This window comes from Miniopterus natalensis, chromosome X (genome assembly GCF_054644295.1).
Source record: "Miniopterus natalensis isolate mMinNat1 chromosome X, mMinNat1.hap1, whole genome shotgun sequence".
Classification (NCBI taxonomy): domain Eukaryota; kingdom Metazoa; phylum Chordata; class Mammalia; order Chiroptera; family Miniopteridae; genus Miniopterus; species Miniopterus natalensis.
Window position 1 is genome coordinate 71,024,554 of NC_142103.1, and position 19,526 is coordinate 71,044,079.

General features: G+C 45.4%; 1 protein-coding gene across 1 annotated transcript in view; it reads left to right on the top strand.

Annotated features, from left to right (window-relative positions):
• Positions 1-19,199, top strand: part of ITIH6 (inter-alpha-trypsin inhibitor heavy chain family member 6) — a 30,047-nt gene extending 10,848 nt beyond the window's left edge. The window contains exons 6-13 of the mRNA XM_087813653.1: positions 3,627-3,743; positions 9,649-9,820; positions 10,546-12,615; positions 14,429-14,521; positions 15,550-15,585; positions 15,769-15,882; positions 16,822-17,199; positions 18,105-19,199. Of these exons, the coding sequence (XP_087669779.1) occupies positions 3,627-3,743; positions 9,649-9,820; positions 10,546-12,615; positions 14,429-14,521; positions 15,550-15,585; positions 15,769-15,882; positions 16,822-17,199; positions 18,105-18,316 (3,192 nt within the window). The 3' untranslated portion in view covers positions 18,317-19,199. The remainder of the gene's footprint in view (positions 1-3,626; positions 3,744-9,648; positions 9,821-10,545; positions 12,616-14,428; positions 14,522-15,549; positions 15,586-15,768; positions 15,883-16,821; positions 17,200-18,104) is intronic.
• The last annotated feature ends 327 nt before the right edge of the window (positions 19,200-19,526 follow it).

Below are 19,526 nucleotides of genomic sequence, written 5' to 3' on the forward strand. Positions count from 1 at the left end.
AACCCCAAAATGTCCGAAGTGTGTGTATAAATCTGGAATGGGTGATGTGCGGATACCACTGAAGAGGGTTTTAAGAAAGCCTTCCTAAAGGTGTTAGCCTTAAATTAGCATGGCAAAAATGAATAGAGTCTGCCTCCCCCTGGGCAGATAGGGTGGTGGGAATTCCATGCAGAGAGAGGAGAAAGAGCTTGTGCAGAGGCACAGGGGTGTGACACAGCCAGCCTGCTCTGGAGGGGCAATAACAGTCATTTGCCCTCTCAGAACAGGAGCTGAGGGTACCCCGCCAGTAGGTGGCAGCAGGGGCCTTGACCTAGTGTTCCTCGGTGTTTGCCTTAAGGCATTTATCTATCTGCTTCTTCATTCTTTACCTTTTCACCATTGCCTGGAGTAGATATGCAGGTAGAATCGGTGGAGATACACATTCAATTATATGACCTTTACTCCCAACCAGCGTGTCCTGACTCTGCCATCCCTCCCCAAGAACCCCTCAATGCACCTCTCTTTCCTGCTCAAGTATGCCCAACTCTCAAAGGCAGCACATTCACTCCTTTATTCAGTCAGTCAGGACTCTCTGGGAAGCTAATGTGTGCCATGCCCACTGCTGGCTGATGCTGGAAACCTGAGGTGAATCATACTCAGACCCTGCTGATTGTCTCTGGGTGAAACACACAGAGTCAATACTGACACGAGATGAGAAGTGCTCTTTCAGTGACAACATGAGTTAGGATGGAAGCCATCGTGAGGAGACCAGGTGGTCAGGGAAGGCTCCTGGAGGAAGTAAAGACTGACCTGGTCTCTAAGAATGTAAAGAAGTGTACCATGTTGGGAGGGGGCCTGTGAGAGAGCAAAGGCATTCTAGCAAACTGAAGGCTGCGTGACACAAAGAAGGGAGCCTGCAAATATCCAGGGGTGTGTCTGGAACTACAAGTGGGTTGGAGTTTCTGGAGCTTTGGTTTCAGGGGCAAGAAATGGTAAGAGATGAGACCGAAGGCTGCGAGTGCTGCACGGGCATGATAAGGAACATGCCATTGTCTTGAGAGGCTCAGGGAGCCAAGAGGGGGAATGACATTATGAGGTTTGTGTGTAGAAAGGCCAGATGGAGCAGGAGCTGCAAAAGTGTATGGATGGAAGGGGCCACAATAGGAGCAGGGAAACATGAGAGAAAGAAGTCCTGAATTTGGGCTGTGTATGTTTGGGATGAAGAGGAGGGGTGGACCTGTGATACCCAGCAGATGAAACCCAGAGGAGCTGGTGGCTGGTCAAATGTGGGAAGGAGGGGCACAGGAGGATTGAGGCGTGACCCTCAGGTCTGTATCTGGAGTGACCATGTGAATGACGGTGCCTTAAATGACAAAGGCACGCAAGGGCAGGATGGGGTGGGGGACAGAAAATGAACTTATAGTTTGGGCAGGATCCACTGGAGACATCTTCAGGCATCTAAGGGAACAGGCCCAATCGTGAGTGGGTATGCAGTTGTAGAGGGGGAAGAGTGGAACACATTGGACCGGTGAAAGAGATGTGAAGTCATCAGTGGAGATTGGGCAGTTGAAACCAAGAGAGCTGGCCAGATGACCCAGGGAGAATGTATAGAGCCAGAAGAGCAGATCCAGGATGGCAGTTGCTAAGGCTGAGATTCCCATGCAAGCAGCTATTGAACTCGGCCCTCAGGCTGTCCAGCCCCACCAACTGCCAACAGGCGGCTCAGAGCTCTAAATTCCCACCACTTTCCTCCATTGTGTTACACAAACATAATCATTTTCAGGCATGCCATGAGTGGAAAGTACTGGAAGCACTGCTTAAAGGACAGGGGAAGAAAAGGCAGCTCAAGAAAGAGACTGAAGCAGGTGGGCCAGAGAGCTGGTAGGAAAATAAGGAGAGTTCACCATCTCAGCATCCCAGGGGAAAAGGTTCTTGAAGAAATCAGAACCAAGAATCAACTGTGAAATTCATAAGCAGGTGCAGTTGGATGAAAACTGAAATATACCTGCTGAGTTTGGAAACCTCCTAGTCATTGTTGCCTTTAGTGAGGAAAGGGTCATTGTGTGGCGGATGTGGGACCCAGTCTGTGGCGGGCGGAGGAGTGAAGTGGAGATGAGAAGACCCTTGCAGGTTCCGATACCATTACCGTGGCATGCTACAGGGAGGAGAAGCTGGCTTGAAGTGTGGATGGGATTTGGATCAATGGGGTTTGTCTGAGTGAATGGAAAACACAGAAGCTGTTTTTTATTCTAAAGAAGACCTTGTAGGGTACGTGGGTTGGGCTGGAGAGCAGGGACCTGAGTGGTAGAGGAGGTGCTAGAGGTTAGGAGTCCATGGAGTCTGGGGTGGAATGCTTTTGTCTTTCAGTAGAGTGAAGAGGTGTGAGCGAGCGTAGGGTTGGCAGTCAAAGTAGCCTGGCTTGGAGTCCTTAATTTTCTTCATGAGGAAGGGAGGGAGACATTCCCTAAGAAGGGAAGGGCATGACAGCTGAGGTGAGTGTGAGAGGCTGGTGACCTGGGTCATGCCTCTGGCTTATAGGATTGAGGTGTGGAGCCACTGGTGAGCCTGGGACCAGGGAGAGGTGGGTATGGGATTTTCCCAGAAGCTCTCACTTACCCAGGGAGGGGAGGAACAGAGGAGGACCGCTGGCCTCTGCCCTTGGCTTGGGCAGTTGCAGGGTGGTTGACCCAGGCCTTTGGGACCTGCCGTGGAGAGCCAGGAAAAAGTGGAGGCAGAGCCTGCACATGCACTTGTGAATGAACTCAAAGGCTGGGGTGGAGGCAAAGACCAAGCTGCTCCTCCATGTCTTCTGAGATCCCCTGAGAGAGGAGATGGTGTGTCCAGCCTTGTGATCAGAGAGCCTGAATGGCAGTGAGGAGAACAAGCTGTTTATCCGAGGGCAGAGCCAGCTTCAGGCTACTGGGCAGCTCAGACCCTCAGCAAGCTCATACTTTTCTAGGCTGAGCTGACACTGGTCCTGGGGGCCCCCACACCTCCCCCCTCTCCTTCCCTCTGCTGTCCCAGCCCCCAGGCTCTGTGGAGGGAGACATGGAGTAGGGGGAGGGGGTAGCAGCCAATCACAGCCCCCACAGCCTTAGGCATCTGCACCTGGTCTAACCAATCCCCTCTGAACAAACAGCTCACTCAGCCTCTGCTCCCTCCTCCTCTCCCTGCTCTGCCCAGCAACAGCAGGAAGGAGGTTTAAGGAGGAGAGGGAGGCCCTGCAAACTCCCAGCCCCTGGCAGCAATGGAGCTGGGCCCCAGGCTCACTTTATAGAGAGAGGTTAAAACAATAGTTACAGTTCCTGGAGCCCAGGCAAAATGTCCCCAGGGGCCCTCAAGACTGTGCAAGCCCAGCTCTCATGGACAGGAACTCACATTTTACAGAGATCCTGCTCCTTGGAGCCGTGGGCCGAAAGCCAGTCTCCACAGTTCTGGGGCAGGTCCTAGACTGACAGTCTAAACAGAAGAGATACAGTTCTGGTGGGGGAGATGGACACTGAAGAAACAATGGCACAAATGCCTATTTAACTAGAAACAGTGATAAGGCCTAGGAAGGAAAAGAGCTGTTTGTTATGTAGGAGAATATGAGGGGACTGGTTTAGAGCAGCTTTCACAGTTCTTGTGGTTTCACTTCTTTTGTCCAGATTTACGACGGCTATTTTATTCATTACTTTGCCCCCAGAGGCCTTCCACCTGTTGAGAAAAACGTGGTGTTTGTTATTGACGTGAGCGGCTCCATGTTTGGTACCAAGATGAAGCAGGTAATAAGACACCTGGGGACCTCTCAGACCTCCTCTTTTTAAGTCTTAGCAAGTAGACATTGCTGAAACATTGGTTCCCTGGGGCTGGCGCCCCTACCATTCCATCACCTTTGGATCGTATAGGCCTGGGTCTACTTTAGGGTCCTGGTACCTTAAGTAATCAGGAACCATGCAGACCTGGAGCTACATAATTTGAGGCACACTGAAACACTGGACTATGGGGCCTGAACCATTGAAACCCCGCACCACAAAACTCCTGGGCTGGTAAGGTCCCAGAATCGTAGAGTCTTTGACCTAGAGTACTCTGGTATCATAACACCCGAGTCAAAAAATAAATGAAACCTTTGTCATTTTAGACTATGAACATTTCCAAGGCTTCAGGTTTTCTTTATTTTTTACTTCATAGCCAGAAAAATACAGTGTGCTAGCATTATAGTGCTTAGAAATCATAGAGTCTTGCATCCAGCTAGACTTTAATCTTGTAGCCCTTCTACCAGAGCACCCTTGAATCAGAGCGGTAGGCCAAAAAGATTTTGACTTTAAAGCCTGAATCCTTAATGTTCTGGAAGCAGTATTTATAACCACAGTACTCTGGGACTCTAGAGTTATAAGAGTCAAATGTTCTGGGACAGTATAGCCTTTCTACGTAGTCATTCTGAACCACAAAGCCCATGGTACCTGAGGCTAACTGACTTCTGTTTTACCGAAGTGTAGCCAAACTTGAGGACCCTAAATATTGAAAATTGTCTCCCTTTAGCCTTCATTGTAGAAGATAAGATATATGCAACTGCAATCCTTTCTAGCCTTGCCTTTTCTCCTAAGGAGGCAGAAAGCTGAGGAGAACTTGTAAGATCTTATTCCAGCAACACAGATGCCCTAAAAGAGTGAGACCTAATGATAAAACTGCGATGCTTCCCTTCCCCAACCCGTTACCACCGCCATCTACAAGTCTTGTGTATAACAATAGTGGTTTCAGCTGAAAGAACTGGAAGGCTAGACACTATTTATGAAAGAATCTCTAGGGATACACAAGACAAACAGAGGACATAAAAACAAAGACTCCATAAGAAATTTTAGGTTCTGACACCTGCAATTGTAACAACCAGCAAACACAATTTAACTTCTCGCCAAATAAACATAAGACCTCACATTATAGTCCTATGTCAGTACCTTTTACCTGATACATCATATCTGACTTTCAGCAAAAATTTACAAGACATGCTAAAAGGAAAAAACACAATCTGAAGAGATAAATCAACATTAGAACTAGACGTGTTGAAATGATCAGAGCAAAAATTTTAAGTAATTCACTAATATGCCAAGGGCTCTAATGCAGAAAGTGGACAATGTACAAGAACAAATGGGCAATGTAAACAAAGATAGATACCCTAAGAAAGTAAAAAGAAAATGCAAGAAATATAAACTACTCCAACAGGAATACAGAATGCCTTTGATGGGCTCATTAGGAGCCCAAACATGGAATCAATGAGCTTGAAGATATATCAGTAGGAGCTTCCCAACCTGAAAAGCAAAGAGAAATAAAATGGGGGAAAATCCTTCAGAATATCCAATAATTGTGCACAATTACAGAAGTGTAACATATGTGGAATGGAAATAACAGAAGGAGAAAAAAAGAAAGTAACAGAAGAGTGGTTGAAGGAATAATAGATGTAAATTTTCCAAAATAAATGCCAACCACCAAACCATAGGTCCAAGAAAGTAAGAGAACCCTAAGCACGAGAAATCCAAATAATCCACAGATAGGCGCATCCTACTCAAACTGCAGAAAATCAAAGACAAAAAAGGAAATCTTAACTCTGTTCTAAGAAAGCCTGTATTGTGGAGACTTAGTGCAGTGCTCATGTAAATTCTAATAAACAAATAGTTTTTGCAGCCAAAAAAAAAGAAAAAGAAAATCTTTTTTAAAAAGCTAATAGGAGCCCGGCCGGGCATGGCTCAGTGGTTGAGCATTGACCTAGGATCTAGGCGATCGGGGTTCGATTCCCGGTCAGGGCACATGCCCAGGTTGCGGGCTGGGCAGCCAATCAATGACTTCCTCATCATTGATGTTTCTATCTCTCTCTTCCCCTCCTTTCCTCACTCTGAAATCAATAAAGATATTTAAAAAAAAAAAAAAAAAAAGCTAATAGGAAATAACACCTTACTTATGGAGGAACAAGGATGAGAATTACATCAGACTTCTCTTGAGAAACCATGCAAGCAAAAAGAATGTGGAGTGAAATGTGTAAAGTGTTAAAAGAAAAAACCCACTAGCCTAGAATTTTGTGTACAGCATCATTGTCCTTCCAATGTGAAGGAAATAAAGACTTTATCAGCCAAACAAAAATTGAAGGAATTGTTACTAGTAGACCTGCCTCAAACAGGTAAATATTCAAAGAAGTTCTTCAGAGAGAAGAAAAATAGTATAATTCAGACACTTGGATCTACATAAAGAAAGGAAGAGTATTAGAAAAGGAATAGATGAATAAATAAGATAAAATATTTTACATTTTAATTAATTTATCTAACAAAAAATAGTTTGTTCAAAATAATAATAACAATAATGTATTCAGGAAATATAGCTTAATAATAAGTGAAATTAATAACAGCAATGTTATAAGGGACAGCAGGGAAGAATTGGGACTCCTGTTGGAAGGTGCAGATGCTCCTCAACTTATAATGGGGCTATGTATCCAATAAACCCATCATAAGTTGAAAATATCATAAGTCGAAAATGCATTTAATATACCTAACCTACCAAACATCATAGTCTACCTTAAATGTACTGAAAGTACTTACATGAGCCTATAGTTGGGCAATTATCTTGAATTTCATCTCAAGAGTAATTGCCTTTTTCTTTTTTTTCTCACCAGAAACAGGTGACATAGATTGACGTTTTGTGACATGATGGGATGTGAAAACACAACACACAACATCCAAAAATATTGGTAATACAGTACACTGTGGAGTATCTGTTGCTTACCCTCATGATTGTGTGGCTGTCTAGGAACTGTGGCTCACTGCCACTGCCTAGCATCACAAGAAAGTATTGGTCTTCATATTGCTAGTCCAAGAAAAAAATCAAAATTCAAAGTACAGTTTCTACTGAATGAGTATCCCTTTTACACCATCATAAGGTTGAAAAATCATAAGTTGAACCATCTTAAGTCAGGGACTGTCTGTACTTATACTACACATGAAGCTCTATAGTGTTATTTGAAAGTGGGTTTGCATTAGTTGTAAAGGCATATTGCAGACTCTAGGTTAACTACTAAGGAAAAAAATTAAAACATAATGGACATGCTAAAAGATAAGAGTAAATGGGATCATATAAAACAATTGAAATCAGAGAAAGTAGCAAAAGAGTGGATAATAATAATAATAGGGCAGCAAATAGAAAACAGTTTAAAATATGGCAATTATTAATCTAACTATATTAGTAATCACTTTAACCATGAATAGTCTAAATACACCAATTAAAAGACAAAGATTGTCAACATTGATTTAAAAACAAAACAAAAACAAACAAATAAAAAACAAGATTTAACTATATGTTGCCTATAAGAAACCCATTTTTAAATATAAAGACACAGATAGATTAAAAGTAATAGATATGATGGAAAAAAGATGTTCCATGCTAACACTAATCAAAGCTGGAGCAGCTGTATTAATTTCAAACAAAATAGACTTCAGAGCAAACATATCATCAGGGATTAAGAGGTACATTATATAATAAAAAGGATCAATTCTCCAAGAAAACATAGCAATCCTTAATGTGTATGTACCTAACAATAAAGTGTCAAAATACACGAGGCAAAAACTGATGAAATTACAAAGAGAAATGGATGAACCCACTATTATAGTTAGAGACTTCAACTGTCTTCTATCAGAAATGGATAGATCCAGCAGGCAGAAAATCAGTAAGGACATAGTTGAACTGAACAACACCATCAATCAATTGGATTTAATTGACATCTACACAATACTTCATCCAACAACAGCACAATACACATTCATCTCAAGCTCACATGGAACATTTGCCTAAATAGGCTATATCATGGGCCATAAAACACACCTTAACAAATTTAAAAGAATATAAATCATATAAAGTATGTTCACAAGCCAAATGAAATTAAACTAGAAATAAATAACAGAAAGATAGAGGAAATCTCAAAATAATAAAAGATTAAACAACATACTTCTAAAAACATAATCTATCCCTGGCTAACAAGAGCATCTCAGGAAAAGCCATCCTCTATGTCTTAGCTGTTTCAATAAAAACAATATTATGGTGTTCAGCTCCCTATCCCAGATGTGTGACCTATCCTCTGAGTTCATTCTATGGCAGGAAAGACTGATTCACTTAGGAACATTCAAGCTTTCTTCTGTCAGTTTAAGATATAGAAAAAGGTGGGCCACAAGTGTCCTTCCTGTGGTTTCTGGAATTCATAAAGGGTTGAAGGTATAATATTGTGCTTAACATCACTGGATTTAACACCTCCAAAATGTGAAATTGAGTCCCTGGTCCATCAACGATTAGCATGTAACCTTAAGCAAGTCACTCCACCCCTCTGAGCCTCAGTGTCATCACCTGTAAAATGGGAATATTAGTATCTTCTTCGTTGTGTTGCTGTGAGGATTAAATGAGCTGATGCACCTAAAGTATTTCTCACAGTCCCTGGAAAATAGAAGCATCCTATAAATGGTACCTAATACTAGAACCTACACACCTTATTTACTGAACCTCCTTCCTGTATGCCTTGCCCTATGCTAAGTACTGTCATGGAGAAGGGAGCCAGGAGGAAGAAGCATTCTAAGCCCTGTTCTCAGAGGGCTCGATATCTGGATGGAGAATGAAAATATTCTGCATAAGACAGCCAATAAACAGTCTGGGAAAAAGAATGTCTGGGTGTGAAGGGCATGGGTCAGAATAGGCAATCAAGGAAGAGCTGCCCAGAGAAGGAACAGTGAAACTATGAATAAGTAAAAGGGAAGAGGGAAGGTCTACTATCTAAAGGACACAACAAGAGGAATAGTTGTGGAGACAAAATAGAATTTGGGCTATCTGGGGACTGGTGAAAAGACCGGCCTGGAAGAAACAGAGAGTGAGGTAGAACAGGTTGGATGGCCCTGCTTGTGTGGCTAAATGGTTGAGCATTGACTTAGGATCCAGAAGATCGAGGTTTGATTCCCGGTGAGGGTACAAGTCTGGATTGTGTGCTCGATCCCCAGCAGGGGGCGTGCAGGAGGCAGCCGATCAATGTTTCTCTTTCATTGATGTTTCTATCTCTCTCCCTCTCCCTTCCTCACTCTGAAATAAATAAAAATATTTTTTTAAAAAGAAGAACAGATTACACAGAACAGAACCAAGCATGCACAGTCATTGAAAGACAGTTATAAAGACCTGGAATCATAAAGCTCTTAAATTTTAGAGTCCTGGAATCATTGAATCCTGGGTCATGGGGTCCAGAAACCATAGAACACATGAATCTTAGCTCTCCAAAAGCATAGAGCTTGAACCTTCCAGACCACCACTGTCCAAGAGAACTTTCTGGATGATGGAAATGTTTTAAAATTCTGAGGTTTCCAATACAATAACCACTGGCCACTTGAAATGTGGCTACTGCAAGTGAAGAAACAGAATTTTTAAATTTTTATTTGCTTTTAAATAACTTACGTTTACATTTTAAAAAGCTCCATGTGGTTAGACGCTACCATTGGACAGTGGTGTTCTGGGCTTTGGGCCATAGAGCCTATAGAGCATCTTGACCTGAGAATCCCACACTTACAGAGTGTTGGAATCAGAGAGTCTTAGACCTTAGTACCTTGTATAGAAAGAGCCTTTCAGTCTTGAGCAAGACCTCGTCTTAGTCCATCTCTTTTTCACTTTATCCATATCCTACAGACTAAAAAGGCCATGAATGTGATTCTTGGTGACCTGCGGGCCAACGACTACTTCAACATCATCTCCTTTTCTGACACGGTTAGTGTCTGGAAAGCTGGAGGCTCCATCCAGGCCACCATCCAGAATGTACACAATGCCAAGGACTACCTGGGTCACTTGGAAGCTGATGGTTGTAAGTATTAGACCTACCCACCCAAATGGGCAGGCTGTGGTGATGTGGGAAATTTTTAAAATGCTTTCTTCATTCTCTCATCCACCTCACCTCTCACAATGCCTGGAATATCTCTGTTACATTTTACACAAATATGTGCCTCTGTGTTCCTTTTCCTAGTGGAAAAAGCACAGCTGATTCTTCATGTATTTTAGGGTGCATTCCCCCTTTGGACCTGAGTTTCCTCCTCTTTAAAGCACGTAAAAGAATTTGCTAAGACTTTTTAAAAAAATCAATAATCTAGATATTTATTTTCAAGCATTTGAGCAAGTTGCTGCCCTGATTCTAGCTTTTGATTAATTGTTTCTCAGACAATTACTAATGTCTCCCCACCACCATCACTTCCTCTCAACTCAGCCCTTTCTTTCCCTGTAGCATGGAGGTGTGGGGTGCTATCCTTGAGAAGCTGCCAATCTGACTAGAGAAGGAGACATTCCCTCCTAGAAACAGGCAAAGCACAGTCTGAGTTAGAGAGTGAGAAAAGCTAAGGACATGTGGGTCCCAATGACAGATCTCAGGGAGCCTGTGTGGGACTGGGGACTTGGGAAGGATAAACAGCATAAAAAATGTGAGCAAAGATCAGGTGATATGACTGAGACTGGGAGGTTGGTGAGGTGTCCAGTGTGTCTGAAATGGGGGTAGAAGTAATTAGAAAAAAATGGTCTCACAGTCTGCTCCCCAATTAGGGACCGACATCAACACAGCTCTGCTGGCAGCTGCTTCAGTGCTGAACCATAGCAACCAGGAGCCTGGGAGGGGCTCCAGTGTGGGGAGGATCCCTCTCATCATCTTCCTGACAGATGGGGAGCCCACAGCCGGCGTGACGACTCCCAGTGTGATCCTCTCCAATGTCCGTCAGGCACTGGACAACAGGGTGTCCCTTTTCAGCTTGGCCTTTGGGGATGATGCTGACTTTCCACTGCTACGTCGCCTGTCCCTGGAGAATCGAGGAGCAGCCCGGCGCATATACGAAGACACTGATGCAGCTCTACAGCTACAGGGCCTCTATGAGGAGATCTCCATGCCTCTGCTGGCAGATGTGCGTCTCGACTACCTGGGCGGCTTGGTTGGGGCCTCCCCTTGGGCCCTTTTCCCCAACTACTTTGGTGGCTCAGAGCTGGTGGTAGCAGGCCTGGTGCAGCCAGGTGAGCAAGAACTGGGCATCCACCTGGCAGCCCGTGGCCCCAAAGGCCAGCTTCTCGTGGCCCGCCATAGTGAGGTGGCCACCAACAATAGCCAGAAGGCCTTTGGTTGTCCAGGTGAGCCAGCCCCCAATGTAGCCCACTTCATCCGACGCCTCTGGGCCTATGTCACCATTAGAGAACTCCTGGAGGCACGCTTCTTAGCCCGTGACACCACCACTCGACACCTGTTGGCTGCCAAAGTCCTCAATCTGTCCCTTGAATACAACTTTGTCACACCTCTGACTTCACTGGTCATGGTGCAGCCCAAGGAAGCCAGTGAGAAAGCCAGGAGACAGACTTCCACCACAGCTGGACCAAGTACCATCATGCCTTCATCCATCAGCAGGCATGGCCTAGGGGCAGGCACAGCCCGGCCTGCCTTGGTGCCCAAGGTCTCTCCCAAATCAAGGCTCGCAAACCCAAAGTTCTACTTATCCTCTACTACTCCTGCCTCTACAAAGAAGATGACCAGTTCCAGGGAATTAGAGCCACTGGGTCAGAGCCCTAGTACCCTATCCACCCCAGCACACCCAAGGACCAAAATTCCAGGAAAACACGATTCTGGCACCATGGCTAAGCCAACTCTCAGGACAAAACCTGCTGCCCTTGTGCCTTCAAATTCTGGTGCCTTATTGCTTCTGAAGCCCAGCACCCCATCTCACCAAAATCCTGGGACCCTATTACCTATAATTTCCGAGACACAAGTCCCACCTTTGAATTCTGGCTCCCTACTCCAGTCCAAAGTTGGCACTATGAAACATGTCACTCCACTGCATTCCAAACCTGGCACTCCATCACAACCTAAACTGAATGCCACATCACATCCCCAGCCTGGGGTACTCACATCACAGTCACCTAAAAATCTGCCACAGCCCAAGCCTGGAGTCGCCACACTTCAGATCCCCAAATACCCACCACACACCAGACCAAGGGTTCCTGTTCCCAAGATCCCAAACAGCCTGTCGCACCCTAGACCTGGAATCCTCTTACCCAAGACCCATAAAGTCCCATCACCTCTTAAACCTAGTGTCTCACCTCATCAAACTTCCCCAAGCTTATCATTTTCTAAAGCTAGCATACCAGTCCCCAATAAACCCAAAACGCCATTACCCTTCAGGCCTGCCAGACCCAGGCCCCCACCTCCTCGGAGCCTAAGCACAGTCCCAAGCACAATCTCAAATCCCACAAGTCCCAATAGTAACATGACTGCCTCTGTCCTTGGAGAACCCCTCCCTACCCCCTTTCTTCCCACCCTACCCTCTCTGCTGCCCCCTGGAAGGCTCTGGCATCGGCATGACCTGCTGTCAGTGCCCCAAAGCACAAAGGAAATTCTGGGACAGTCTGTGTCAGGAGTCTCAACAATAGGTCTACCCAACAGCTCCAGGCCTATGCCAGAAGGCAGCCCCCCAAACCTGCCAGTCTTGCTGCCTTCTAGCACCCTCCCCGAGGCAGTCAGCCTGCTCATTGTCCCTGAGGAGCTAGAGCTGCTGTCTGAATCAATGGTGGAGTCCAAGTTTGTGGAGTCCTTGAACCCACCGGCTTTCTATACCTTCCTCACTCCTGATGAAAATGGTGAGTACCATGAGCAAGAGGACAAGACGTGAGAGGGAGGTATGAATGGAGAGTAGCAGGAACTGGGAGTATGCGACACTTGTGCAGATTCCAATGATAGTACAGCTGCTTCATTGCTTACTTACTTGCTTGCTTACTTTGAAACTTTGAACCAGATACTTAACTTCTCTGGGCCTCAGTACACAGGCACAGAATCAGAGGCCCTGGGAGAGAAGGGCTCTTAAGACTGAAGAGGCTGAACAGAAACACCTGGCCCAGCTGTGGCTTTAACTTTTGCTTTGTTGGAAAAGGGAACTGCTAGTGCTTTCCAAACAGGAGAGGGATGTGGAGTTATAAATGGGAACATCACTGTGCAAGGCATGTCTGATTGGTTCTTTTGTGGTCTGTGAACAACACTGTTTAATAAAAGGGGTATAAAAATTAGGGAAGATAACGACAGTTATCTTTCAATTTCCCAGAGACTGTGAAATAATAACACAACATTTTTGAGCTCTTCCTACGTGCAGGTGCTGCTGTACTTTAGCCCCGCACTTAACCCTCACAGGAAATTACTAGTATCTTCATTTTACACATGTGGAAACTGAAGCAGAGAAGCGCTGTAACTGGCTCCATGTCACATGGCTAGTAGGAGATTTGGGCTTAGATCATCTGGTCCCAGACTGAATATGCTTCACCACTCCATTATTCTGCTTTCCTGAGAGGAGCCATACTTCCTGGGTGACCTTATAGGGCAGGATTAGAATCAGTTGGGTGTGCAGGAAGTCACAGAGATACAAATTTGGGCATGACATCTTTGACATGCTGCTCTCCCTCACTCCCCCCTGCCAATAGCCCATCCATCTTCAGTTCCTGATAATGTTACTTCTAATATATTTGCCAGTGCATCCACTTCTCACCACCCCAACTATCACTATTGTAGGACAGAATACCATTGTGTTTCACTGTTCCAACCTCCTCACTGGTCTCCCTGCTCTCTTTAGAGAACCACTTGAGCATTCTTCCACTCCAGCCAATCAGATCTTTTAAAAACAGATGTTACTTTATTTCCCTTCCCTGCTTAACCCCCTAAGGTTTTTACCTTCACACCTAGAATGAAGTCCGAAGTCTTATTTATGGCCTACAAGGCCCTTCATGACCTTCTCTCTACCCCATACCTCTCTGACCTCACCTTCTCCCACTCATTTTGTGAACTCTAGCCCCACTGGCCTGCTCTCTGTTCCTCCAATGGGCCCTGCTCCCACTCCCACCTCTACTCAGGTACCTCTTTTGAAGCTGTTCCCCCAGCTTGGCAATCTCTCTGACCACCTTGCCCTGTCCCCTTCCTACCACCCTCATCTTTTCTGTTGTCACTCACACTCCAGCTCTGACTTAGATCTCAGCTCAGATGCCTTTTCCATTCATCCCACTACCCCAGATTATATCAAGTATCTGTTAACTCCCTCAATCACTCTATTATTTTTTCTTATAGCATTTATCACCATTGGTAATTATTTCATTCATGTCTGCCTCCCTGACTAAAATATGAACTTCATCAGGTCAAAAATCATGACTTCCTCTCTCACCACTATATCCTTGATACCTAAACAGTCCCTGAATGAATTAAGTGCTATGAGGAAGAATTTTAAACATAACTGAGCTTGAAAGACTACTATGCTGTGGAGAGCATAAGGTTCCAGTCTTGGCAATATGCCAGTCAAATTGGAAGCCAATGAGGACACTCCTGGTCAGAAAAAAAGTGTCCCCTCTGGTAGGTCCAGGGCATCTTTGCCCTGAGAGTGTGAATGATTCCTTTTATTTCTTTTGCTCTTGGCAGGAAATCCACATTGGGAAGGCAATTCTGAAGAGATCCTGGGAGCAGCTGGAGGCAGCATGGAATCTCAGGGAAGGTCTGCGGGGCTAGCAAAAGGTGAACAAGGAGCTCCGCTGACAAAGATCCCTAAGCTTTCATTTCCATTCCATTAGAATTCTCATAGGTAATGTGTGAGTCCAGAGGAGAGGCAATGTATTAGTTTGCCATTGCTGCATAACAAATTACCACAAACTTAGTAGCTTCAAGCAACACCCTTTAATTATCTCCCAGTTCTATGTGTTAGAAGTCTGGGCACAAGTTAGTTGGATTCTCTGCTTAGGGTCTCAGAAGATTGAAATAAAGGAGTCTGTCAGATTAAGTTCTCATCCTCTTCCATGTGCATTCAGGTTGCCCGCAAAATTCAGTTCCTTCTGTGCATAGGATCCTTATCTGCTTGCTGGCTATTGGCTGGAAGTCACTCTCAGCTTCTAGAGGCCACCTGGGCCACTTTCAGGTCCTAGAGGTCCTCTACATTCCTTGACACATGGCCTTCTCCATCTTTAAAGACAGCTATGAAGAATCTCTTTCATGTAAAATCCTTCTCACACTTCAAATCTCTCTAACTTCTCTGACCCAGATTTAAAGGGCTCATATTATCAGGTCAGGTCCACCTGGATAATCTCCCTGTTTTAAGGTCAACTGCACCACATACCATAACTTAGTTATGGGAGTAATATCTCATCATATCACAGTCCTGGAGATTTTACAGGGTGTGTAAAATCTTAGAATTTCTACCTACCACAGGCAGAAAATAGGAGAAAAAGCATTTGAGTTGGCCAGGAAAGATAACTAGAAATTGACCCTTGGTAGCTAAGGAAAAGAAAACATTCCAGGTGGCAGGAAAACAGAAGCTATGGGTCACTAGCAGAAGGCAGGGTATACGTAAGACTAGTTCAGTTAAGCTGGAGCATAAACAGAAGACTGGAAAGCTAGGCAGGGGCTAGATTCCAGAAAAGATTTCAGTGCTGAGCTCAGGAATTTAGCCCATATTTGAGAGGAGGTGACTGAGAGGCCAGGGTGTCCCAAAGCTCCTGGGAATGTGATAGATCAGTCCCTTATCAACACAGTCCCCCTCTCTTTTGCAGGCATGTTACCAAGCATCTTCACCTTCTCATCCTCAGGTAAGCCAGCCACCATCACTATGCTGTTTGAGTATAAGACAGCTTGTGCACCAAAACAGGGCTGGGCTCTCTCTCTCGGGAAATGGACATGGCCTCCTACATTCCTCTCCTCTCCCTTGCCCTCTCCTCTTCTCCCATTACTTTTAGGGCCATAACTTCAGAATTTCATCTCCTGCCTTGCAGTGGATGGTGACCCTCACTTTGTGATCCACATCCCACACTCAGAAGAGAGAATCTGCTTCACACTGGATGGGCGCCCAGGGGACCTGCTACAGCTCATAGACGACCAAAAGGCAGGTGAGAGCCCCAAGGACTCCACTCCACATAACACCACAGCCAGATATACTTATGTCAATACCCCCAGACATTTGTAGACTAATCCTCACAAACACACAGCAGTGCAACTCACTAATCACAAGTAAACACCCAGACACATGAAAACACACATGAATATACTCTAACACCAAGATACTCACAGATATATACACATACCAGGGCACATAGTAAACTCACATGAACACACACTCAGACACACATATTTTGACACCCTCCATACCCCACAGTAACATACAAATATGTACCCAGGTCCAAATTGACATACAATACATACCCAGATATACACAATGACACAAATATCAACACACTCAGACATACATACACTGATACCCCAGATTCATCCCAATACTCAGGAATTCAACACATACAAGCACACATACTCTGCTACTCTAGACATATGAAACACACCAATGCACTCAAATACTTACCACGACACACCCAGATACACATCAGTATCTACCAAAACACAACCAGACACACACAACATAAACTATTCACCAAGACATATAACACCAACATATCCAGAGACACACATAAACATACAACCAAAAAATATACACTTTAACATAGCACCTTCCCCAAATATGCAGATGCACTGATAGGCCCAGAGATACCCATGTAAACATAACCAAACACACAAATTTACACACTCAGATGCAAACACATGCATGCAAACAGCCCCACTGGGGTGAGCATGTGCAACCTACATTTATGCCCACACATTGCCCAGGAAAGAACAGCTGGATGGGTTGTGGTAGAAGCATTTTCCCCAGGAACTAGCTCTCTAACCACAAATCTGCACCCTGGGCCCTGAGACCTCATCTCTCTCTGTGTTGTGGGTGACCAAATAAATGACTGTTTGAAAGACCATGCTCCACGCACTGACTCTTCTCCCTCCAGGGCTGCATGTGCATGGACAGTTGCTTGGGGCACCACCGAGGCCAGGCCACAAGAACCAGATCCGCACCTACTTTCAGATCATCACAGTCACCACAGACAAACCCCAGGCCTACACTATTAACATCACTCGCAGTTCCATATCTGTGAGAGGCGAAGGTACCTTGCTTCTGTCCTGGGACCAGCCTTCCCTGCTGAAGAGGTCCCAGCTGGAGCTCCATGTGGCTGCTGCAGCCCGCCTCACTCTCCGCCTTGGACCCCATCTCGAGTTCCTAATCCTCCGGCACCGCTATAAGCACCCCAGCACCCTACAACTACCACATCTGGGCTTCTATGTGGTCAATGGCTCGGGCCTTAGCCCCTTGGCCACTGGCCTGCTGGGTAAGTGCTACTGAGGCTGAGAGGGTCCGGGTAACACCAGTTCCAAGAGATACTCTACCAGGGTGAAAGGCCAGTGAGTACCCAGCACCCAGACCCCCCAACCACAAAAAGGAACAGAGCCAAGGTCTGCCTTGGGGAGCTCCTGGCCTGGGGAGAATATAGACCCAGACATCAATAGTGATCTCAGGAGCTATCAGTACTAGATATAAAGTGGCCCAGGGCACTGGTGGAACCCAGGGTGGGGCACCTCACTCAGCTCAAGAAAAATCTCCTGGAGAAGAGAGACCACAATCTGAAAGGCTGGCCAAAAGTGGTAGAAGAAAGGCGTGGAGGTTAGAGGAGCTGGAGCTGGAGTGGTTGGAACAGAATGCCCAGACAAGGAATTTGGATTTATCCTGAAGACAGTGGAGAGCCATGAACAGTTATAAGCAGGGGAAAGATACAGTCAGATATGAGTATAACAAAGATCTTTTGGAGATTTCTGTGAAGGGGGACTGCAGAAAGTCAGGCTATATGTCAGGATACATTGGCAGAGCCTGAGCAGAGGCCCACACCGAAGAGTTTGCGCAGTGATGGTGGGTTGGACAGATAGTCTTACTTCCTCTGGGCCTCCCCACTCGTCTCCTGTCCTTCCTTCCAATCTGCCCTGTCATTGCCTCCAAGTCTGACTGCTCCCCTTCTGCAACCATCTCATCAACCTTGATACACTCCTTCCATGATACACTCTTGTCCCATTTGGCTCCTCCACATTTCCCACAATGCCCAGCCTCTTCTTTCCTCCAGACCACTGCTGCACCTCACCCCTCCCTCTTTTCCTTCTAGATTTCCTGCTTTAAGATCTTCTCAGAGTTTTCAGTGGGGACTCAAGCCACTACCTTGACTGGTGCTGCATCTTTCTCCCTCAGGGCAGTTCCAGCATGCAGACATCCAACTGGTAGCAGGGACTACAGGGCCACGCCTGCGGAGGCAGCAAGGCCCAGATGTGCCTGTGGTTCTAGGCAAGAAGCTACTAAAGGACTCACCAAGGCTGCTGCCCCGCTGGTCCTCCTGTTGGCTGGTGAACCGCTCTCATGTACAACAGCTGCTGGGACACCCCTACCTTGCCTATGTCCTGTGATCGCCCCTGAACCCCAATGCCAGGAAACCTGAGTTAGGAGATCCAGAGGCCAGGGTATGGAGTGAGCCAGGAACAAAGACCTAGGAACATGAAAATACACACAGAGAAACGCTCTCACACATGCACTAAAAGACACATATACAAAGACATACAAACACACACAGACATGCATACATATGGACATAGAGACTTAGGGATTCCTGCCTCCTCACAGTTCTTCTTGTCTCCAGTATCCACTCTCTTCAATCCATGCTTCATACCAACTTTAGAGGTGACTTTCTTAAATCTGACTGAGTCACTGGCCCTACTCACAATCTTCTCTGGCTCCCATGGAGTATTTAAGGCTCTTGGAGTTCCCCTAACAAATCATGCTCTCTCCCATCACTGGGCCTTTGCCTGTGTTTTTCCTTCTGTATGAGATCCTGTTCCTTGGCTTTATGTAGGTGGATTTTACACATCCTTCATCTCTTGGTTGTCATCTTCTCTAGAAGGCCTTCCCTGACCCCACTCCTAGGTAGAATTCAGTCCTCGTCTGTGTTCTCATAGCTCACCCCGTCCCATCCAAGCTCACAACATTTATCATACTATGAGTAATTATCTGTTTACTTGTCTGGATCCCTGACTTAGACTGTGAGCTCTTTGAGGGCAAGGACCTTTTCTGAATCATCTATGTATCCTCAGTGCCTGGCACATAATAGGTGCTTAGTAAATATTTGCTAAATGAATGAATGAACAAAAAGAGAACCAATGATACAGCAGTAAACACACACATATACATACTCACAACCAAAGACACAGGATCACAACAAGGACACAGATGTGAATGGGGAAACAGTGTGATAGAGACATTCAGAAACACAAGGCTTAAGGATCTCAAAACCAAGACAATAAACATAGGGAAATAGAGGCATACAAAGAGGAGGACAAGGAGCCAGAGTGACAGCATCAGGGACATAAACCCAGAGTTCTCTTGCTATACCTAAGTATCCTCATTTTGAGGTACATTTTGAGATACTGTCCCTATCACAGATAAAGAGGCAGAGAGACAAAAACAAGATCACCAGGGATAAGCACACAATAACTATTGTGAAGAAATTAAAACATAACAACATACAAACTAAGAAATAGATATGCACAGAGATCCAGACACAGGAGCAGAGGGATCAAGACACAGTGACACAAAGACACAAGGACACAGAGGTAACCAGGG